Genomic DNA, 22594 nt, shown 5'->3' with positions numbered 1-22594 from the left:
GTCTCCTCGAGGGCCTAGAGGCCACCGCGGCGCTCACTTGAGCCCAGCCTTCCGGGGCGTTGGGCAGGGGGCCATCCCTGTCCCCCTCATCCTCCCGGACCTTGGACGGGCCGGCTTTCGTGTCCGGAAGCGACTTGCTGAGTCACGCACTGCGCTTTTGCTGGGCGCTGCTTGTGACCTCGAATGATTTCAACTTAAAAATGTTCGTTGAGTCCCTGTTGTAGGGGACAGTGAGGGTCAAAGGACATGCAACCGGTGTCTGTGGCAGGAGACCACGGGGTCGGGTGGAGTGGGGGACGCAAAGTTCAGAAGTGGGAATTCTGGCTGCCGGGCCCCAGGACCTACAGGAGTGACCCTTTTGATCTGGCTCCTGGGGAAGAGGGGCGAGGGTCTGGGAGCAGGTTTTCAAAGGCTCTTAGGCCCAGGGCAGTCTGTCTCTGGGCAGGTTTGAGCAGCGGGCAGAAATGAATAGTTTGAACTTTATTCTTTGGGAGAGACAATCTCAGAGCATGTGATACAAAGATATCTGTGGAGTGAGGACCAGAGCGCCCAGAGCATGAATAGACCGTGTCCACAAGAGCTGAGGAAATAAGGCAGGTGGTGGAGGTCCCTAGTTAGAAGAGGGGTGAGTGGGCAGGATTTGTGGGTTAGTTGCACAGGGCTTTGAGCTGCTGATCCAGTGGCCTTACACCTGGTTTTGTCGGGACAGCCACGCAGCTGGCTCTGCACAGACAGATGTGTCTGCCTTTCTGGGCAGGTGCCCTGGCCAACAATAGAGGTTCACTGTCCTTTAATCTCCCAGGTTCTGGAGGACACCTGTCGGCGGCAGGACTTCAACCCCAGTGAATACGATCTGAAGTGAGTGTGCTTGGGCTTAGCTGTGGGGTCCCAGTCTTATCTGCTTCCATGCCCCCAACATGTACTGTCTCTGGCTTGGAAGAGTCCCCTTGGGTGGCCTCAAGCTACAGAAGTATATTTGCCTTTTCTGGTACCTGAAAGTCCAAATTCAAGGTGTGACAGAGCTGTTCTCTGCATGTCCTGGGGGAGAGTCCTTTCTCTCCTCTTCCAGCTTAGCTTCTGCAGGCCCAGGTACTTGTCTTGTGGCTGTATTATTCTCTGCCTCTGCCTTCACATGGCTTCTCTCTGCATTAGAAGGATACTTGTCATTGGGTTTAGGGCCCACCGGGTAATCCTGGATGATCTTATTCAAATCCTTAAGTACATCTGCAAAGACCCTTCTACCAAATAAGGTCACATTCACATGTTGTGGGGTTAGGACATTGATGTGTCTTTTGTGGGCCTACATTCAACCTACAGAGGGCTTTAGTGCATTTGGTTGTATAAGTTTCTGGCAGGGGTCTGAAGACAAAGTGGTCCTGGGAAGAAATTCTGTAAACGGGGTGGAGCCTGGCAGCTATGGCAGATCCTAGTCCTGGAGTTCCCTGCACAGTTCTGAGGAGATCCACAAGATCCTCCAGGGGTCTGAGGCCTAGGGGTGTCAGGACACTTGTGCTGGTGAGGTATGGGTTTCTGTCTTGCCGGGGAAGCTTTACATCTTAAAGATAGGTCCTGGCAGTATTGTCCTGATGGTTGAGCAGAGGGCAGGAGCCTGCCTCAGCTTTGTCCACACAGCTCATGGGCTTTCCAGGGAGGAGTTTCTCAAGAGTTATCATCGGGTGGTGTCAGCCTGTCATGTCCCTCCTGTTGTGTCTGTCTGAGAATCCCAGGACACATGCTTCAACTGGTGGGTCATTTCTGAGCATCCTGTCACAGAGTGTTGCTCCACTCTGTTGACTGCCATCCGTATGATGGTATCTGGTTGGAGCCAATGAATATGATTTTTCTTTTCTTGGTACCACAGATTGAACTGAAGGGCACTTAACCACTGAGCCACATCCCCAGCCCTTTTAATTTCTTATTTGAGGGCAAGCCGGCTGCGGGTCACTAAGTTGCTTACAGCCTTGCTAAGCTGCTGAGGCTGGCTTTGAACCTATCATTCTCCTGCCTCAGCCTCCCAAGCTGCTGGGATTACAGGTGTGGGCCATCATGCCCAGTTAATGAGTATAGTTTGAGTGAGCTCCACTGCAACACTGTATTAGCTTTCCTCCTGTCTTCCTGTCATCACTAACTGTGATGGTTTACAAAGCACTGCCATCCCTCTCCTGGGTGAGTGAGGCTCCTTTCTGCCCACTGCTCTTGATTCTCTTTGGACTTGCTGTCCTGTCTTACATTAGATATTTATTTGGCAGTTTCCAGTCTGCTAGCCATGTTCAAGACACTATCAGTGTTGCCTCATTTCATTTTTTCCAAATGCCTTTGGGCTTTGTAAACTGCTAGAAATCCAGAAAACCTTGAGCAGTTGTTTCTAATGTTTTGCATTTGAAGTTGTGCTGACCACTCTCTGTATTCAAATTTCACATGAATTTCTCTCCCTAGTTCTGTAGTTTTCCTCTAAACTTTAATTAAAATAGAGCCCAGTGTCTGACTTCTGAGTGACAATAGTTCTCTTACTTGTTCTCCCATTGATTTCCTCTGATCCATATCTCTTTTTATTTATTTTTTTATTTTTAAAATCTTTAAAATTTTAATTTGTTATATATGACAGCAGAATGTACTACAATTCGTATTACACATATAAAGCACAATTTTTCATATCTCCGGTTGTACACAAAGTAGGGTCACATCTTCGTGTTTTCATACGCGTACTTAGGGTAATGATGACCATCGCATTCCACTGTTTTTTCAACCCTTATGCCCCCTCCCTTCTCTCCCTCCCCGCCACATGTCTCTTTTTAAATTGGAGCCAGTAACTTTGTTTTTTAAGATGGATGAGCAGGAACTTTTCTCAGGTGTGTGTGGTCTGTCACAGAGTGTGGGGTGGACCAGTGGTTCTTGCTTCCACACGGGTCCTGGGACCTGTGGGAGTTGGCATGAGAAGGGTTAGGTTGGGAAGGCTCCCAGGCGGGTGGCTCCTGCCCTGCCCACCCCTGACAAAGGCAGCATGGTGAGCTCCCCCAGTGCCTGTCATTCTTCTCTTCCTAGGGCAGGTGTTGAGTTCCTTGTGGGTCTGTGGCCAAGGTGTTTTGAGCTGGGTGTCAGGAGCCTTGCACTGAGGTCCTGGCTCTGCCTTCGCCTGGCCTGGGCTGCCTGCTGGCTCCTTGTCTGAGCACCTCATCAGAAGGCACACTAGTTGTGACTATGTGAGGCCATGCTTTCTGGAAGGGGCAGGCTCTTGAAGGCTGATCCCAGATGGGCTCAGGGCTGCTGCCTGTTTCTCCTTTCCTTGGATGCCATCTCTACTGACTCACCAGGGCTTTTGGTCCCTGGTGCTTTTGAGAGAAGCCGTATTGTCTGGGCCTTTGGAATACCTCTGACCCTCCTTGCTAGGGCTCAGAGAAGTCTTCAGCCTCACCTTGTTTTCCCAGGGATTTATGGTATTTTTTGCTGGCTAGGAGGCTCTAAGACCTCCAGGCCCTGGTTCACAGCTGACCCCCAGGAGATGGCAGAGAAATGACTGCTGCTGCAGGTGGGAGGCTGTAGCTTTACTGTCTGCTCTTGCCCTGAGTTTACCTTGAGGATGTTGGGTTGGCCCATTCCTGGTGTGGTTTCTCTAGAATCTCTGCCTCCTCTGTTTGTCTCCTGGGTGTGGCCCCCTTGGAGGATGGGAGGAAGCAGGAGTGGTAGGGGGAGACTTTCCACTGGTGGAATATGGTTTTTTTTTTTTTGGTGTAGATGGACACAACACAATGCCTTTTATTTCTATGTGGTGCTGAGAATTGAACCTGGGGCCCGCCTGTGCTAGGCGAGCGCTCCTCCGCTGAGCCACAGTCCCAGCCCCCATGTGTTTATTTCTTGAGGGTCTATAGGCCTCTGGGTCCAGAGGTTCATAATGCCAGTTTCCTGCTCCTCTCCCTGTCTCCCAGGCTTTCAGGCTGAGTCAGTGCTATACTTCTCTTTCCTTCCTGAGCTCCCTGTGGTTGGGGACCTGCCTCTTTGCAGGTTGTAACTTTTTGCTCTTGTGGCCATGGGGCCTGCTCAGTGGGTAGCTGCCCTGCAGTTTGGATAGAGTCAGGACGAGTGTGGTCTGCAGGGCAGCAAGTGGCTTTGGTCTCTTTCCATAGGTTCCAGAGGACTGTGCTGGACCTCTCTCTCCAGTGGAGATTTGCCAACCTGCCCAATAATGCCAAACTGGAGATGGTGCCTGTGTCCCGGAGCCGTGAGGGGCCAGAGAAAATGGTAGGTATGTGGCCGGCTGTGAGGTGGGGGCTGCTTGCCTGGCTCTTGTTTGGGCTGTGAGCCCAGAAGGGCTGGAAGAGTAGAAGGGAGTCGGGGGCCTTCTTCGGTCAGGCTGGAGCAATGTATTCTACCTGGTTTGACTGGAAGCCAGTCATGGTCTTCTATCTTTCTTTTTTCCTTTTTGATGCCATGTCGATCTCAGCCTGTCAGTAATGTTTGCCCACCAGGCTGACGTGTCTGGTCACAGAGTCATAAAGATATAGAACCTGAGGAGCCACGTGGACCCCCAGCAGCTGCTGCACGCCTCGGCCAGCAGCTGCAGAGCTTAGGCCTTGCCGTCCTTCTCTAGCAGGGCTTGCTGGCCCCGCTGCTGCTCACCACAGTCCTTCGGGTCCAGATTGTTAGGGGTTTGGAAGGTAGCCTCTGTTGCAGATGAAAACGGCAGCAAGGGTGATGACCGTCCTCTTGACCAGCCGCTGCCCAGGCCTTTTCTCCTGTGATTGTGTTTTCCCTGCGTGGTGGGAAAGTGCTTTCTCATCAGACCAGGAGGCTCTGCCCTGGGGCATTGATAGCTCCCCAAGGCCGTGGCTGGATTGTGCCGACCAGGATTCAGTGGGCTGGGACTGAGCCCAATACTGGTCTTTTGGTTGCTGCTGCGGTCCTCTCTGCTGCGTGGGAGGGAGCCTGGCTTCCCTCAGGGTTCCTCAGGTATGTGGGGTGAGTGGGAGGCCCAGGCACCCTGTCATGCAGGGAGCCCCTCCTCTGTGTTACTGGGGTCTGATGTAAATGTGCACTTGAAGAAAGAATCCCATGGCGAGAACAGCAGGGTGGCTGGACTCGCAGATGTGGAAGCCTGGGCCACGGTGTGTGGTCTGAGGGTGGAGCTCAGGTCCACACCCAGGCTTTGTCACCAGGGGATCTATTGCTTCGCTTTTCAGAGGGACCAGAAAGAATGCCTCCGTTTGGGTCATAGCCTGTGCTCCTGAATGGGGACACAGTTATTAACAGTAGATATGGGCCAGGTACAGTGGCGCACGCCTGTAATCCCAGAGGCCTAGGAGGCTGGGGCAGGGGGATCACAGGTCCAAAGCCAGTCTCAGCAACTTTGAGAGGCCCTAAGCAAACTTAGTGAGACCCTACCTCAAAACTAAAAAGGGTTGGGGATGTGGCTTGGGGTTCAGTGCTCCAGGGTGATCAATTACCAGTCCCCCAAAAAGATTTGGAAAAGTAGTGTGCTCAGTTGTGAACAAAAATTCATAAAATGACATGTGTCAGTTACATTTTGCCATGTAACACATTTCTGGAAACTTGGCAACACACATCAGGTACTGTCTCAGGGTTCTGGGGTTGTCAGGGGCAGTTTGGCTCGGGGCCTCTGGTGATGCTGCACCAGGTGGATGGAGTGTGACCTGAGGGTGCCTCTGGCACCAGGGGCATTTCCATGAGGGATTCTTCCTGTGGGGCCTGCACACCTGTGCACGTGCATGTGCTGGTGCGACCCTTAAGGGCCCCTGAACCACTGGTGTCTCCAGGGTGTACAGAGTGGCAGCAGTGCTCCCCAGGTGGGTGCCTTCTGCCTGTTCCCTGGGATTCGAGTGAGGTTTGTTGGGATAGCTGCTCTTCTTGCTAGTTGACTTCTCACGTCCTGCCCTTCCAGGTTCGAATTGCTCTGCAGCTTGATGATGGCTCCCGGTTGCAGGACACTTTCTGTTCAGGCCAGACCCTCTGGGAGCTTCTCAGCCATTTTGCACCGACCAGGTGAGTGTTGGTGGGCAGGTCCCTGACTCTTTCTTGCCCGCTCCTGGCAGGCATGCTGCTGTGGCCCCAGGGCTGAACCCACACTGTTGAGGCCAGGGCCCGAGCATGAGACTTCCCCCAGGTGGTGCTGGTTGAGAGGACTGATGGGATGTGGAAGCTGCCCATTTACTGGTCAGGACCCAGTGCCGTGGGTGGCCAGTGGCTCCTCTCATTGAGCGAAATTTCAGGCCTGACACAGCCTTGTCATTGCTCTCCAAGAGGAGCAGGAGCATGCCTCCAGCTCTGTGGGGACCTGAGAGGCCCCCCAGGGGCTTGGTGAGCAGAGAAGGGAGTTGTACTGGTGCCTCTTCCTGTGCCTGCTTTTCCCTGGATAGATGGGGTCAGTGTTTGGGGGATCAGAAAAGACACTAACTCTTTGGTGTGAAATTCCTCATGAAAATGAATTGTCTTTTTTTTTTTTTTTTAATCCCTCAGGACTGGGGATTGGGTCCAGTGGGGCTGTACCACTGAGCCACATCCCTAGCCCTTTTTATTTTTCACTTTGCAGCAGTATCTCATTAAATCACTGAGGTTGACCTTGAACTTGGGATCCTCCTGCCTCAACCTCCCAAGTAGCTAGCATCAAGTATATGCCACTGTGCCCAGCTGGTCTTCTAAGTAGTATTGCCATGTGTTAGTTCCTGGCTGTTGATTTATGGTTTAAGCTTTATTCTTGGATGTGTAAAAGTGGTAGCCCTTTAAGTTTGGGTCTTTTCATTGTGGGATGGAAGTCCCTGTTCACTTGACAGGCCTCAGCCAGCAGAGCGGAAGGAGTAGTGCTGGCTGTGTGGCTCTGTTGCTCCACTCTCGGGGCCTTTGTGGCCCCCTTTGTTGCATGGGTGTGCAGACAAGATGAGCGGGTGTGTCTCCAGCACTGAGAACAGGGCCTGGCGTGGGGGTTGTGTGTGGGAAGTGGCTCTGCCTGGCAGAGGCCACTGTAGAGAGAGAGTGCTCTGGACCCTTGTGGGTGGGTGGAGTGCCCAGCTGTCCTCAGCTGCACTAAGGACGAGGTGCTGGGGTCTGCAGGCTGGGCTCTCGGCAACCCTGACAACGGCAGTTTTGATGGAGCCTGGTTTGAAGGTTTAAGATGAGTGGACGCCCCAGGTGTGCAGCTGCCCCTGAGGCAGGGGAATGAAGAGGACGAGATGGCTACTGCCTGGTTGGGAACTATGTGTTAGTCACTGTCCTCAGAGGACATGCAAGGTCATCAACATGAGGATGGGCTGCAGTGGAGCACTTAGATGAAGGTGGTCTGGGGCTGCAGGTGTGTGCGCAGCCAGGAGCGTCTCAGGCAGGGTGTTGGTCCGTGGCGGTTATGGTCACACGGACTGGCTCCTTCTCTGGTTGTGGGCTTCAGAGCCAGAGTGTGCACAGCCTGCCAGGCTGGGGCCAGCACTCACCACTGGCCGGCTCATGACCATTGCTGGTCACCCTCCTGCTGGCTGTGTGGCTGACTCCTCTGAGGATAGAGGCTGCGCCTCCTTGGTGGGTGGAGGAACTGTGGGGACCCTAGTGGAGGGTGGAGAAAAGAGGGCAGAGGGTCAGTCAGAAGCTCAGTGGGATCTTCAGCCTCTCCTGTGGGTCTCTGAAGAGCAGTGCCGAAGGTTCGAGGGCCCAGCCGAGTGTGTGGAAGACCCTCATCAAGGGTCATCATTGTGAAATGCAGGACGTTCCACAGCTTGAGGGAGGGCAGGCCTGGGAATTCTGTGGGGGTGGAGAAGTGCCTTCAGAATCCGGTGGGAACACCCGGTGTTTTCCGAATCCCAGAAAGGTTCCAGTGTTGCCCACACCCCAGGGAGGGAACTGCGGCCTGTGCTTGGTGGAGGAGAGTCAGCACCCAGGACAGACAGCCCCAGGGGACACGCCTTCTGGGCCTGGTACTGCCTGGGTGGCTCGTGGACTGTACCTCATTTATTGTCATCTTGGTGGTGGGTGGGTACGAAGACGAGGACATGGCCCCCAGTGTCCTGGAGTGGCCTCTGGGGCAGGCCAAGGGTGTTCACAGAAGCCTCCTAGGCTAGGTGACTGTAAATGGTGAAGTGTGGCTGGAGGGGAGGGTGGGGCAGCCCTTCCACCAGGAGGAACGGGGCCCTTAGAGGCTATGGAGTCTGGAGGTCACAGCCTCAGGGCCTGGGTGACAGTGGAGTGTCTGTCAAGGATGTTCATGACAGCTCATGGACATGGGAAGGCTGTGGGGGACGAGGTTTGGGCCTGGCCTTTCTGGCCATGATTGTACAGACCCCCTTGTGGAGAGTGCCTTGGGTGCTTTTCCCACTTCCCTCCTCTGCTGGGCGACAGGACTGCCTTTTGTACCTGACCAACTCGCCAGAGCCGCCGCAGTTGTTGCCCAGCGTGTGGCCTGCACAGGCAGTGGGAGTGGGCTGCTAGCCAAGGACCACCCTTAGCGCCTCCCTTAGGATACTTTCCAGAGGCAGAATTGCTGAACCAAGAGACATTTCAGCTCTGGAAGTGCAGAACCAGTTTTGTCTTTGAAGTTGGTGCTCCTCACTGGGAAGCAGGATGGAGGCCCCTTGCATCCGTGTGTGCGTGTGTGTATGTGTGTGCGCGCACGCATGTGTGTTTCCAGTTCCATGGTGAGGGCTCCAGGCCCAGGGAGCACAGGCTGGGGACAGAGCAGAGGGTCCACTGGGAACTGAGACATCCCTGATTCAGAGATGACTGCATGAAAGGAGGAGCATGTGGTCTGGTTCTGGGACCCCCAGTCTCCCCAGACTGGGACAGGAGAGAAGCTGGCTGCCCCCTGGTACTTCTGGAAAGTGGGAGAGTATGAGAACCACACAGGTGCTGGGCCTGGTTAGGTGTGCTTAGGTTGGGGATCGCAGACCCACACCTGCTAGGGAGCCCTCTGGAGATCAGCATGGCATGGGGGTCACGCTCCGTGTGTCGGGGACCACCAGGTGGTCTCCTAGGCTGGAGCCAGTGATGTTAGGTAGGGCCTTCCATCTGAACATGGATGTGGCTCGTACCTGGCCCCCAGCCTCTGGAGCAGCTCTGGGAATACCACACAAGCAATGACCGTAAGGTCATGAAGGAACTCAGAATTTCCTAGCACTCACGTTAAGCAGAAAGTAACAACGGGCATAATAATTTTAGTAATGTTTGTTTAGCTCAGTGTACCAAAGTCGTATTCTTCAAGCACGTAATCAACGGGAAACGAGGCCCCTTACGTTGCCTGAAGTTCTTGGCACGGGGTATGTCTCACTGGCTTCTGGGCCGCTGCTGCTCCTGCCTGCCTGGGTGGACCTTCAGTCTGGCTGCAGTGCCCTTCAGTGATGAGCCGCAGCATCGGGCGGTCAAGATGTAACCATGGGCAGGCCTGGGAGGAGCACGTGGAGCGGATGCTGGGGGCTTTTGGGGGCCTGAGTGTCATTCAGGTGGGGGACCTGTGAGGCTCCAGGACAGGTTGGTGTGGGGTGTAAGGGACAAGTCAGGCAGCATCCTGCTGCCCATGGGGCAGCCCTCAGAGCAGCTGTTGAGCAGGCACAGTTCCGCATGGCCAGGTGAGCTTGGAGGAGGGAGAAGCTGGAGGCTACATCAAGGGCTGAGCGTGGGTGGGAGAAAGCACAGATGCCGAAGTCCCCAGACTGGAACTCGCTGCCTGGGCAGAGCCCCCAGTCAGCCTGGAGTGCCCTTCCGTAAGGAGCCTCGGCCGCCTCTGCTCCACTCCGGCCGAGCCCGCCCCAGGGGACGCTCTCAAGTCAGTTTGCGGGTACTGGGGGTTTTGGTGAGTGTCAAGTCCATGAACTGGCTACACAGGGGACTCAGCCCCTCCTCTCCTCCACAAGTGTGACTGTGCCTCCCGCCCCGGTGTGCCTCCCGTCCCCTGGCTGTCTCATATCCTGCCCCTCTGTGAGTGGGACCTACGTTTCTTGGAAGGCCAAGTGGGCTGCAGGGAGTGGTTGCAGTGAGAACAGGGCTCTGAGGATAGCCCGTGGACGCACTTAGGATTGCTTTGTGGGCCCAGTGGACAGCTGGCTCTGAACTCCTGGTCACAGCTGCTTTTCCTCAGGACTCGCCTAGGCTCAGCTGCTGCCCTCTTTGCTCCCTCCAGCCTGAACACGGGGCAGGGGGCAGGGAGCAGGGAGCAGGGTCTGTGCTGTCGTGTGGTGGTGGCCAAGACACCTTGCCTGGCTCTCTCGGCTCCCTGAGCAGGCGCACCCACTCTGCCGGCAGTCACGGCTCTACTGGTCTTGCTAGCTTTTGTCAGCATGTGTCATTCTTGTGTGGGGAACACAGAATTTTCTTGGCAGTGGTGTTTGTACCAGCTCTGGCTTGTTCAGGGCCAAACAGTCGTCACAGACACCGCCTGTCCCCAGCACACGGTGCATCACACAGCAGCTGGGCCCTGAGTGGGCAGACAGTCTACCCCTCAGGGGGTGATGAGCTTTGTGGTGGGTGGAACTTGTACCCAAGGCCAGCATCAGTGGCATCTCTGCTCTGCCCAATCATCCAAGCTGACCCTTGGCTCTGACCAGGGAATGTTTGCTGGCCTTTGAGGATTGAGACCTTACTGGCGCCCCCAGCACCCTCTTTTTGGCCGAGGGGTGTCTCATGTGAGTGGGTAGCACCACAGGAACCACGGGGTGCACTCGTGGTTTCTCACTCCAGGCTCGCCTGGCCTGTGGTGCGCGACCAGGTCTTCAGACCTGAGGGTTGTGCAGGGTGCAGGAGGCCTCCTTACACCTGCCACCTGGCAGAGAGCTCTGCTTGCTGGTCTGAGTGGCTGAAGGTCTGGAAGGGATTTTAGTGCCCTCCCTTGGCCTCTGGCCGCTCCTCAGACCTTGCACAAGCGAATCTGACCCGCCTGTGTTTCTTCTGGAGAAGCCACATGTCAGAGCCCGTCCAGGCTTTGATGTCGTCCTGCTGTGTGCATCCCTCCTTCAGGGAGCTCTGGCCATGCTCTGCTGGCATCAGGGCCATGGGGAGTCCCAGGTTGAGTGGTGCAGCCAGCTGTGAGACCTGAAGCTGTTTGTCACATTCAAGAGGTCGGACCCTTGGCTTTCCCAGACGACTTGTGGCCTGAGCTCCCTGTTTCCTTAGGTTGTGTGTGAGTCGGCCGTGTGTTGCTGGGACCAAGCACCTGAGAGCAACAGCTTGAAGGAGGAAAGGTTCATCTTGGCTCGTGGTTCTGGAGGCTTTGGTCCATAGCCCTGCAGCCCCAGGCCTTGGGCTTTAGTGGCAGTGCTTGGTGGCAGAGGGTGTGCTGAAGCCAGCTGCTCATCACAGAGGCTGGAAGCAGGGTGGGGGAGGAGGGGTTGGGGCCAAGGTCGAGTCCCCAAAGGCAGGTGCCTTGAAGACCCACTTGCTTCAGCTAGGTCCCACCTCCTGGTTTCCAAACCTCCCAGGGCCCATCGAGCTGTGGGTAACCCAGGAAGAGACCAGAGCTCTTGTCATCAGACGCTCTACAGTATGCTGTAAGGGGGGGCGGCGGCTGCAAACCCGCTTGGTGCCCAGGTTCCCTGCCTGGTGGTCCCAGTGCCTGTCCTTGGCCCTCCAGGCTGCAGCCCATCCAAGCATGCCTTACCTAGTCTCTGCCCTGCCTTCTGGTTGCCAGCGCGGCCCCATGCCCCTTGCTGCTCGAGCCCTGCCCCACATCATGTGGCTGATGATGTGGGCAGTCAGGCCTGAGCTGAGCGTGGGGCCAGGCATGGGCACAGCCCTTGGTGGGACCATGCGGGGGGTGGGGGGGCGTGTGTATGGGGCGGGTCCCTTTGGGTCTGGTGTTTCCCAGCCTATTCCTGCTCTTGTCCCCAACTTGTGTCGGTCACTGGGAGCTCAGCTTCCAGGTGGCCTTCTGGGCAGGCATGGACCAGCGTGTTTGCAGTGCCACTGCCTCACTGTGTAAAGGTCCTCTTCAGAGCCTGTATTGTCCCACTCGACACCACGGGTATTGAAGTGTGCTTCACCAGGAGGTGCCACTGTCCCTGTCCATGCCCTGCGGTCATCCACTGGGCCCTGTGGACTGCAATGTGCGCTGTGGTCAAGGACTGACATTGTAGTACCTAAAGACTGCTGTGTGTACACCCCAGTGTCGCCCCGTGGGCTGGGCAGAGGGGACAGCACATGGCAATGCTCGTGGCCTTGGGGACTTTACCTCTTGCTCCAAGTCCGCCTAATGGCTTTGCATGCTGAACTGGTCCTGGCCGTCTCGGGTCAGCGGCCCTCTGAGAGGCATCTTGAGATGAAAACCCAGATCCCAGGACCTTGATACCCGTCTCGGGCACTGGCCTAGCACACAGCAGAGTGTAGCACCCTTGGCAGCGTGCTGCTGCTGGGGTTGTCTAGGGTTGACAGTTCCTCTCTCTCGAGGCTGCGTGCCAATGGCTGGGACCTTCTCCGGGCTCTGCTTGGCTGTCAGCTCCCTCCTCCCAGTGGTCAGGGGTGGATGGGGTGTGGGAGGCTATGCCAGGCTGGGTTGCTTGGCTGAGGGCTGTGGCCCTAAGCCCCCAGGGCCTCCTGCCCCCAGCTGGGCTGGGTGCCTGGGGCTCCTAGCTGTCCCAGAGGCCCCTGACGCACTCTTTCCTCCACCCAGAGAGCACGTGCAGCAGCCGGGAGAGGCGACCCCTGTCTGTGTGTACATGAGGGACGAGGTAGGTGCCGGCCACCCACCCCTGCCCGTTGCCATACTCAGCCAGCCCAGCCCGCTCTCCAGGCTGGAAACTGCCCACCGTCTTCAAAGCTCAAAGCGGCAGCCTGGGCGGCGGCTCCTGAGAGCCGGCGTGTTTTACGGAAAGCAGCGGCACAGCCAGCCCCTGGGACCAGCCGCGCTGCCTGGGCTGCTCCCGAAACCTCCCTCAGTGGCCTGTTTGTTTTTTCAGCTTCTCTCAAAGCCCAAGAGTTACAAAAGTGGTTTCATTTTAATAAATATTTGCTTTGCTCTGTGTTTTGATCTTTTTCAAAACCGAGCGCAGCGAGGCCGAGGCAAAGTCTGGCCCCAAGGCCTGCCGCCCGGGACTCTCCTAGTGCCTGGTCCTGTGGCCTCACAGGGGCTTTTTGTTTCAACCCTGGCCCAGTGCCCTTTGCTGGCTTGGGGCAGAGTGGGGGACAGGGTCCCTGAGAGGCTGGGACAGCCCTTGTGTGGCCAGCACTTCCCCCTGTTTGTTCCCAGTCGAGGTCCCCTGACCTGAAGCTGTGAGGGGTGGGAACTGTGAGGGGACCAGGAAGCTGCTCATGCCAGCGCGTCCTGGGGAAGAGATGGGCCACAAGGCCTCTGGGACTGGGCTGACCGCTGGGGTGTGGCCATGCACCCTGGCTCTTGTGTTCAGCCCTCAGAGGGACGATCCTCTCCAGAGGCTGCTCCTCCAAGAGCTTGCGTTAGCTCAGTGGGTGCAGACAGCTGGGCCTGAGCCCTGTCCATCCTGAGCCCCGTGCATCCAGAGCTGAGTGTCAGGAATGACTGTTGAGGGCGGGAAGTTGCTCAGTGGTGGAGTATGGGGCTGGGTTCAGTCCTTGGCAAAACCCAACTAGAAGTGGTCCTTGAGAGGTGAGGTCTAGTCAGATAGTTTAGTGACCCTGAGGCAGCACTGGCCTGGAGGGCAGCTGTGGCTGCTTGTGGGCATGGTGGGGAAGAAGCTGGGCTGGCCACAGCCAGACAGGGTGCAGACTGGGTACTGCCACCCTGGCCAGGCCAGCAGAGCCCGTGGAACTATGTTCTGACCTGGGGTCCCTGTGGCTCAAAGGGTTCTGAAGAGTTAGAGCCATGGACGGGCTCCCTTCACAGAGGTGGCTGGTCCTGCTGGAGTCTGGCCAGCAGCCGTGGAGCTGGTGAACCTGGCCGGCCCCCCAGTGTCTGGACCCCTGAGGCCTGGGCTGTCTGCTGTCCCTACGTCCTGCCGCAGTGCAGTGGGCTGTGAGGGGCCTGGGAGTGCTGGGGAAGAGGCCCTTCTCTGAACAGGCTGTTCTGGGCAGACTCGGCAGTCATTTTGGCCAGTGGTGGCCATGGGCCTGGTGTTCACACATCAAGATGGGCGGTTTTGGTGGGGATGGGGCCTGTTCTCTGCGCTCACCTCAGTGTGCTCCCCCCATCCATTCCCACTGGCCGGCAGCTTTGGGCAGGGCTACGGGCCTCAGGGTGGCCCCCACCCAGCCCATCCTTCTCTCCCAGCCTCAGTGGGCTCAATTCACAGCTGAGGAGGCCAGGCTGGGTGGAGAAAGGTGGTCGCGGGTCCTCACCAGCTGCAAGTCAGGTTGTTGGACCTTGCAGAGCTCGTGGGCTCACAGAGCTCGTGGGCAGAGGAAGGCCTGGGTGGGAGAGGGCACTGGCCAGAGGAGCCCCAGCCTGGGCCTGATGGGTCTTTATCAGTGAGGGCTTGGGGTGTTGCCCTGGGTGTTGGCATCTGGGAGAGGGACTTAAGCGTCCTGTTTGCCTTTCCTACAGGTAACTGGTGGAGAGGCCCTACGGAGCACAACGCTGCAGTCACTGGGGCTGACCGGGGGCAGTGCCACCATCAGGTAAGGGCAGAGCAGCTACTGGGTTTGGAGTTCCATTTAGTTAAAAATAAAATGTGTGCTCGGCCAGGTGCAGTGGCCACACCTGTAATCCCAGCGACTTGGGAAACTGAGACAGGAGGTTTGCAAGTTCAAGGTCACCCTAAGCAATTTAGTGAGACCTTGTCACAAAAAACGCATAAAGGGCTGGGGTGCAGCTTGGTGGTAGAGCCCCTGGGTTCAATCCCCACACAAAACAAAACAAAACAAAGCCGAGGTCTCACAGGAAAGGGAGAAGGAATGTGGAAAGTAGGAGAGGAGGTGCGGGAGCTCAGGCCACCCCTGTGTGAGGTGCCCTCAGAGGGTGGGACTGGAGAAAGTGGAGAAGGTCCTGTCCTCTGCTCTGTGGTGTCCACTCACTGTCTGGCTCCCCCAGGTTTGTCATGAAGCAATGTGACTCTGCAGGCAAGCAGGAGCCTGGGGCCATGGGGAGCAAGACCCCAGGAAGCCTGGCCTCCTCCACGTCAGCCACCCAGGCCGCTGGCAGCCCTCTGCCCCTCTTAAAACCAGGGGGGCTCATCAGGGGCGACCTGCGGTGTCAGGATGATGCAGGCACCTCGGGGAGCAGCCTCACGGGCGGCTCAGAGCCAGGAGACGCTCAGGCGAAGCAGAGCGCAAAGAAGCCTGCGTCCGCCACCTTTGTTCCTTTCTCTGGTGGGGGACAGCGGTTGGGGGGCCCTTCGCAGAGCGCGAGGCCTCCAGTCTCACCCTTGGCCGTGTCGCCCAAGTCCTTCTCCTGCCCTGGAGGTCCCTCTAAACCCAAGAAGTCAAGGCCTGTCGAGGAGCCCCAGCAGGAGGTAAGGGTGTGGTGGACCAGGGGGACCTGATCACCAGGGCTGGCAGCCACGGCTGTGTCTCAGTGGTGACTTGTTCTGTTCGGGTCTGTGTCTACCGTTGGGCGAGGTCCTGCTTAGGTGTTTCGTCTGATGGGCTCTGATGCCCACTGTTCATGGCACCACCAAATGTTTCTGCCACCTGGAGCCACCCTGAATCTGACCCGCTCTTTCTGCACCTGTGCAGTGACCTGGAGAAGCTGCTGTCCACCCTCCTGCCCAGCTGGGAGGGTTTTTCTGGGGGGATTCAACCCAGTGGTGCTTAACCACTGAGCTACAGCCCCAGCCCTGGCATGGAGATTCTCGTCAGCTTCAGTCAGACTGTGCTGGGAGAGAGAACCTACGAAGCAGCCAAGCAGCCGGATCAGCAGCTGCTGGCCTGGGTGACCTGTGACGCGCCTCCTCCCGGGCGACGACCTTGTGAGGGCAGCTCCCTGTTGAGCGCTGCACCCTGTGGTCCCATGGCTTTGGCATCTCAGTTCTGGGGCCATCTTTGTCCTTGGGTCTCATTGTCCTGCCATCCCAGTAATGCCCACCCCCACCACCTGAGGCGTGGGAGGGGCCCCGCCTTTTGGTCTCAGCAGGTGGGTGCTGATGGGTGGATGAATGGCTACTGGGAGCAAGCTCCTGCCCTGCCTGGGGCTGCACACCTGCAGGAACCATCTCTGCTTCCCACTGGGCCCTCAAGGAGTGTCTGCCTTCTGCCTCTTTCCCTCCACTGTCCAGTGGCCCTGGCCAGTGGCAGCCATGGCAACTCCTGAGCAGGTGAAGTCTGCCCTGTTGATCAGTTCCTGCCTGGAGACTCGGCCTGGCCCCTCTTGGACTCCGCAGCCAAGGCCAAACGGCTTCCGCCAGTCCCCTTGGAAGTGTGGTGAGGCCTTCATCCGCTCCAGGCTCCAGAACTACCTCGGCTCAGCCTGGGTGTGGCTCTTGCTCATCCACTGGGTGCCACAAGACCCCATCTGCCCCAGCAGTCACGGCTTCCTTGCAAATTTCCCAGGAAACACTCAGGTTCTTGGATGTGCTGGGTCCTCTCCCCAAGGGCTTGGTTCCAGGGAAGGTTCAGGAGTCCAGCAGGCTCTGTCAGGACTCAAGCCTGCAGCTTCTGGCTCAGAAATAGGGAGGTCTCTTCCTCTGGCCAGCATCACCTGAAGCTAGTCGTGCCTGGCCCGGGCAAGGCTGGGCCTGGCACCCTGTGCCCTGCATCCTGAAGGAGGGAGCTCGTTTGGAGAAGATGTTAGGTGTACCCTTTCCTGCCTTGGTGTTAGGGACAGCAGTGGACACACAACATCCTTACCCTCAGAGCCTGCCCACTAGCCAGCCTGGCCTCACATTGTTACCCTGAGAGTCAGTTCCTGCCCTGCCCGAGGCAAGGCATCTACAGATGCTGCTTCTGCACGCCTTCAGACAGGAGGAGCGCGCCGCCTGAGGTGCCGGTGTCCCGCCTGGGGAAGTGCCAGCCCTCTCCTCCCACTGAAGCAGCTCTGCCCACTCCTACGTGCGTGGATGTCCTCGGGGTCCACTTAGATTTTATTTGTGAGAAGGAGCGTGCTGCTAAAGAGGCTTTGCAGCTGGTGAGTTTCCTGGTGGCAGGCTGCCAGAGGGCTCTGAGGGAGGTGACATGAAACATGGTCACAGAAATTCCTGGAGGGGCAGTCATCCCAGTGAGGCCTGGCCTGGGTGGTGCCCTGTGCCGGCCGGTCTGCCTGGTCGTGGGCTGGCGTCATCTCAGCCCCGGTGCTGATGCTTGTGCAGTGGGACTTGCGGAGGGGGCTGTAGTGCTGTAAGCAGCTGGAAGGTGATTTGTCAGCCCCAGAGAAGTGGCCACGGGGTGGAGGGGACGGTGCCATTCTTGCGCCAGGAGGGAGCCACAGTGATTCCCTGGGTAGCCAGGTGCCTGGGTGGCTCTGGCTGTCTGATCTGGGGAGCTGCCCTGTTTGTTGGGGACATCTTGCCAGGGCCTGTAGGCGTTCATGTGCTGATGAGCAGGGCCATGTGTGCTCTTGTGGGACACAATACCTCCAGAAAGAGCGTCTCTCAAGCGTGTGGACTTAGTCGTGTGGACGGGGTGTGCTTAGTCAGCCACACTCGGTTCAGAGGAAGCACAGGCAGGTCCTGAGTTGTCGTGCAGCTGTGGGAGAAGGGCCAGACCTGGAGATGCCCACTTGGCCCCGTGGAGGCAGGAGGGGTCCGCCTTGCCACTCAGCAGGATTCTATAGCTATTACAGCACAGGGACAGGAGAAGCAGCCCCTGGGGGTGGACAGGCTTGTGGACAGGCCCCGGAGGAGAAGCCCCTGTCTCTAAAGTACAGGGGAGGACAGCAGCCCAACAGGTGTGGGGGACAGCCACCTGCTCTTGTATTCTTCCTCCAAACAAAGGTCCTGGGGGCAGTTGGAGAGTGCTGCATTAGATGACATGGCAAGACTTCAACCTTTGGAGTCTCTGATTCCTGCTGTTTACATTTATTTCTCAGGCCTCCACAGCGTGGGCAGGGGCGGGCGGGGATTGCCTGGAGGAGGCAGCTCAGGTCCTGCCCAGTGTGCCACGGAAGCTCTTGTGTGTTGTCTTAGAAGCAGAGAAGGGTGCTGGGCGTGGTGGCCATACCTGCAATTCCAGCCACCCTGGAGGCTGAGGAAGGAGGATTATAAGTTTGAGGCCAGCCTGGGCAATAAGCCAGTCTCAAAAAAATCTTCTCTCAAAAGAAATACAGACTATAAAGGGCTTGAAGTGTGGCTCAGTGGTAGAGTGCCCCAGGGCTCAGTCCCCTGTACTGAAGAAAAAGGACAGACCTCCAGGGCTCGTCTGTATCCTGTGGAGCTCATGGCCTGCTGCCCTCTTCCCTCTGGTGTTGGCCTGCTGTGGGCTCGCACATGTCTGTGACACTGAGGACCCGCACTGTGGTGGGCCCGGGTGGCTCTCTGCTGTGTGCCCCCACCCCCGGCCTCTTTGCCTCTTTGGTCCTGCCCGTCCTCCTCCTCCCCGCCCCTGGCAGCCCTGTCTGCAGGTTTTCCTCCTCCGTGGTGTTGGTTTTCCAGGGTTGGGGTCCTGGGCCCCTGTGTTCACTGGCTCACGTTCTGCAGTCACACCCTCTCACAGCAGACACCTGCCACCTGCTGCAGCCGTGCCCTCTGCACCAGCCTGCACATTGCTGCGCCCCCCGCATCTGGGGCTGTCTTCCGCTGAAGGTAGAGTGTTTGGGAAGTTTTGTGTCTCCCCGATTACCCTGCTTGCTGCCGTCTGAGCTTCACGATTTTACCTGTTGGCGTCCTCTGCCCTGTTAACTCTCGTTTCTTTGAGAAAGTTGCTTGTGCATTTTGGGTGTTGGGGTTGTACTATCACATGCCATGGCTGTGCTGACCCTTAGTTAAATAGAGTGCATGGAATCTGGTTGCTCAGATGCGTTATTCCTATGGTTTGTGCTTGCAGGCTCTCAGATGTCATTCCTCACCCCAAGGCCAAGGCGGGGGGTCATCTTTGGATTTTCTTCTCTTGCTCCGTGGCTTTGTCTTTCACACAGTGGTCTGTGTATGTGTGTGTGTGTGTGTGTGTGTGGTGTGGTGCTGGGAGGAACCCAGGGACTTGTGCATGGGCTGTGTCCCCAGCCCCTCGTGCAGTGGTCTTCTGGGGACCCATTTGTGCAGTGTGCGGCAGGGTCTGGCTGCATGTGCTGTGCACGTCTGCGCATCGTCATGCAGTCTCCTGGGGCGTTCTGGACCCGTGGCCTCCTCCCTGCACCTGCCTGCTGGCTCCAGACCTCTGACAGTGACTCCCTGACCTATTCAGAGACTTTGCCCTTTGAAATACATCCTGGAACCTTCCACAGAAGTCACTGTGGGACACGTCATAGAATTCCTTGAGCCTCCTTGGGCAGCAATACCTCATTATGGTCCACCTGTGTCTTCCCATCAACCTTCTGTCCTGCAGAATCTGCTCAGTGTCCCCATGTAGACCTCGTGGAGCTGGTGGTTTTCTGGATCTTGGAACTGTTCCCATGGTGTCTAGGAGTGCCCTGGTTCCACTGGTTGTGACTGGCCTTCACCAGTCCTAGTGGCACTGTTCCCATGGTGTCTAGGAGTGCTCTGGTTCCACTGGTTGTGACTGCTCTTCACCAGTCCTAGTGGCACTGTTCCCATGGTGTCTAGGAGTGCCCTGGTTCCACTGGTTGTGACTGCTCTTCACCAGGCCTAGCAGCTGTCCTAGTTCCCTGGGATCTTTGCAGTCAGTGCTAGCCTGCCTTTTCCTTCATGTCTTTCCTTTTGTCTTTTTTCTGGGTCACTGGTGTTTGGTGAATAGTAGCAACAAGAGTGTATTTTAAGGGCATCTTGATTTTAAAGGTATGGGGCTGATTTTTCTTTAAGGATGACGTATGATATGACAAGCTTTTGTCAAGCTAAGGACTTGACTGTTCCTGACTTCCTGAGATTTTCTTGCCAGATGTAGTTATTACAAACAGCTTTTTGCATCATTTGAGGTATCTGCTTTTCCCGTTGCTGAAAAAGTGACGTGAAGTTCTGGATGACTCTGGGACCGTCCAGGTGCTGTGCTGTTTTGTTTTCTCGTGTGCGGTTCCTCTCTGTCAGCCAGCACTGGGTGTCAGGCTGGACCCCTGTGTTTGTGTTAGAGGCCGACTATCGCTTTCTGCCTTCGCCAACTTGGAAACATTGCAGGCAGGTTTGTCAGAGCCCTACCTTTCTGTCTGGAATGCAGCAGCGTTTGCACCAGGGGTCGTCTGTGGCACAAGGTCTTTGCTGCCTGCTGCATCTCTTTGGCTGGGCTTTTGACTGGGCACACAGGCCTCCAGGTGGTGCCTCAGCCTGCCTGCCTGGGGCCGTGACAGCTACCTCACTCTGGGAAGTGCTCGCCAGGTGGGCTCCCTGGTCTTTTAACTTAGCCCAGCCGTCCCTGCCGTGGACCCTGTCCGATCGCTCCTGGCCACACGTTGGAGCCCTGGGGGGCCTGAGTGGGGCTGTGTGTGTGTGTGTGTGTGTGTGGTGTCTGCAATGGGGCTAGTGCAGCAGTTGGGAACAGCTGGCCTGGCCTGCTCCTGGGTCAGGAGTCAGCATCTTCTTCTCTATGGATTGGGTTGGAGGAAGCAAGTGGAGCCCTTGCTGCCCTTAGTGTGGGCCAACGGGTCTCAGAACATCCTGGGGTTCAGTGGGGTGGCAGGAGGGTGCCTTGGTCACAGCTTTCTTATCGGCCATGCCAGCAGCTGGAGCCAGGCATGAGCTCCTGCTGACCTGGGCGGTCTGCTGGACCCCGTGTTGAAGGTCTTGGCATCTGACTCCTGGCTGGGTAGTCTGGGGACCCTTGTTGCTGTGGGCTTCCTTCCGCAAGCCGCCCCTTCTCTTCAGAAAAGGCATTTGCATGTTTGGGCAGCTCCTGCCTTTTTGAGAGATGGTCATGGCTGTGTTGTGTCTGTGCTCTGCTTCCTATGACTCCCGTCAAGGTGGCTGCTGACTGCTGTGCTGGGGATGCCCCCTGCTCCTGCATCCTGCCAGGGCCTGCCCTTGCCCACTGGGTGCCTCTGTCCACAACTGCGGGAGCCTGAGAAGCAAGCCTCTCTCTAGTTGCTGAGGGGGGACTCTGGCCAGTGCATGGTGACCTTGCAGTTGAGGGCCACATAGTGTGTGCTACAACAGAGGTCTGTTCTGTGGAGGGGCCACCACTGATGGTCAGGGAGCTAGTGAGTGCCTGCCCCACCTGTCCTGCCCTCCAAGCCAGTGCCTACTCCTGCCTCCTGCTGTACACCTGGGAGAAGGGGGGTCCTGGCCAGCATCCTGTCTTTGGAGCCCGAACCTGAACCGTCCTTGATGTGTCTGATGAGTGGACAGGGAAGTGGGCATGGAGGTGAGGGGAGCCCCAGGTCCCAGTTTGGGCTCAGCCTGGTATGGGGACCCTGGTATGGTGGTGACAGTGGGCCCCCTCCCCTTTGGGGACCCTGCTGGCTTCTGCCCTTGTGAACCCCTGAGGCTCCTCAGCCTGGGGTCCTTGGCTGTGTGGCTGAGTTGAGCTGGTTGCCAGGGTTCTGGCCTCCTCAGGGCACTCTTCCTGGGCAGGTGGCTATCTTTCTCCCAGGAGGCAGGCCCAAGGCCCAAGGCCTCAGCCCGAGGCCCCTTGCCCTTTCTGTGCTCTTCCCGAGTGGGGCCAGGTGGGTGTGCGCACGTGCCTCTGTGTGTGTGTGTGTGTGTCTGTGTGTCTCTCCATCTCTGTCTCTGTGATGGGGCTAGTGCAGCTGGCCTGGCCTGCTCTTGGGTCGGGTGTCACTGTCCTCAAGTGCTAATCCCAGGGGGGTCTGGGGAAGGTGCCAGGGGAGGGTGCATTTGCCTCTGCCTCCCGCTCGGCCTTTGATCTGGAGCCCGGGTGGCTGGTTGATTGTGGAGCACCCCCCACCCACACACACACCTCCTGTCACTAACAGCCACACGCCCAGAGGGCGCAGGGCGCATGTGTCTGCTTTGTGTCCCTCCTCAGTCCTGGGGGAGGGGACTGGAACAAGACAGAGCTTTTTTTTTGGGGAACTTCAAAGGTACACTTTAGTAATCAAGAAGAGTTTCCAAGTTTCCCATTAATGCTTTGCCTGTGTGTGGTTTTTGGATTTAAATAAAGACTCAGAAGAAAGAGACAGGATAAAATACCGGCAGGTCCTTGCTGAGGCCGGGATGGTTCACAGACCCGGGCGGTTCCTGCCTTTGATGTCAGACATTAATTATTAGAAGGTAGTTTTACTGGCGATCAGAACCGGGCGCTGGGAGAGGCTGGGCTACCCGGCGCCCCCTGGCCCTGTCCTTTGAAGTCCCTCCACGGCCGGGAGGCTGCTCCACAGCCCTCTGCTCGCCAGCGGGCCCAACAGACACCCCCCACGCCTGTGGCCTCCCCAGCAGCTGCTGGCACAAGGGCTGGTCCTGATCAAAGGCCCCGTCCTCCAGGCAGGGCTGGCTGCTGCTGGCCAGCCTGCCCCTCCCCCTGCAGGCTTCCTCAGTGCCTGCACCCTGCTCACACGGCTTGGCTTCGCCCTGTGCTCAGGCCAGTTGGTGCTGCCGGGGCTGGATGGAACCTGTGTGGGACGGGGGGTGTGAGGTCACTGTTGCTGCCCAGCTGGGTGGGACCATCCCCCGACTTCCAGAACCATGCTTCCTGGGCAGGGTGGGCTGCTGTCTCTGGCAGCAGGTGCTTTCAGGAGAGCTAGAGTCCAATGCCACTCTCCCCTTCTCAGCGTGGG

The 22594-nt window shown here is 57.3% G+C and overlaps 1 protein-coding gene across 7 annotated transcripts in view; it reads left to right on the top strand.

Moving 5' to 3' along the window:
* The first annotated feature begins 6 nt into the window (after positions 1-6).
* The window catches only part of Aspscr1 (ASPSCR1 tether for SLC2A4, UBX domain containing), a 36548-nt gene continuing 13960 nt past the window's right edge, over positions 7-22594 (top strand). For 2 of the 7 annotated variants that reach the window (XR_007344980.1, XR_007344979.1), the window contains exons 1-8: positions 609-858; positions 4122-4236; positions 5894-5994; positions 12587-12644; positions 14432-14505; positions 14918-15338; positions 16101-16245; positions 16782-16948. Coding sequence is in view for 4 of the 7 variants with exons in the window: in XM_048797049.1 (XP_048653006.1) it covers positions 4195-4236; positions 5894-5994; positions 12587-12644; positions 14432-14505; positions 14918-15338; positions 16101-16245; positions 16782-16948 (1008 nt within the window). In the remaining 3 variants the exon portion in view is untranslated. The other 5 variants (XM_048797049.1, XM_048797050.1, XR_007344971.1 and 2 more) reach the window with 5 other exon arrangements.

This window comes from Marmota marmota, unplaced genomic scaffold (assembly GCF_001458135.2).
Source record: "Marmota marmota marmota unplaced genomic scaffold, marMar, whole genome shotgun sequence".
Classification (NCBI taxonomy): Eukaryota; Metazoa; Chordata; class Mammalia; order Rodentia; family Sciuridae; genus Marmota; species Marmota marmota.
The sequence above is the reverse complement of the archived record's forward strand: the minus strand, read 5'-3'. Positions and strand labels throughout refer to the sequence as shown.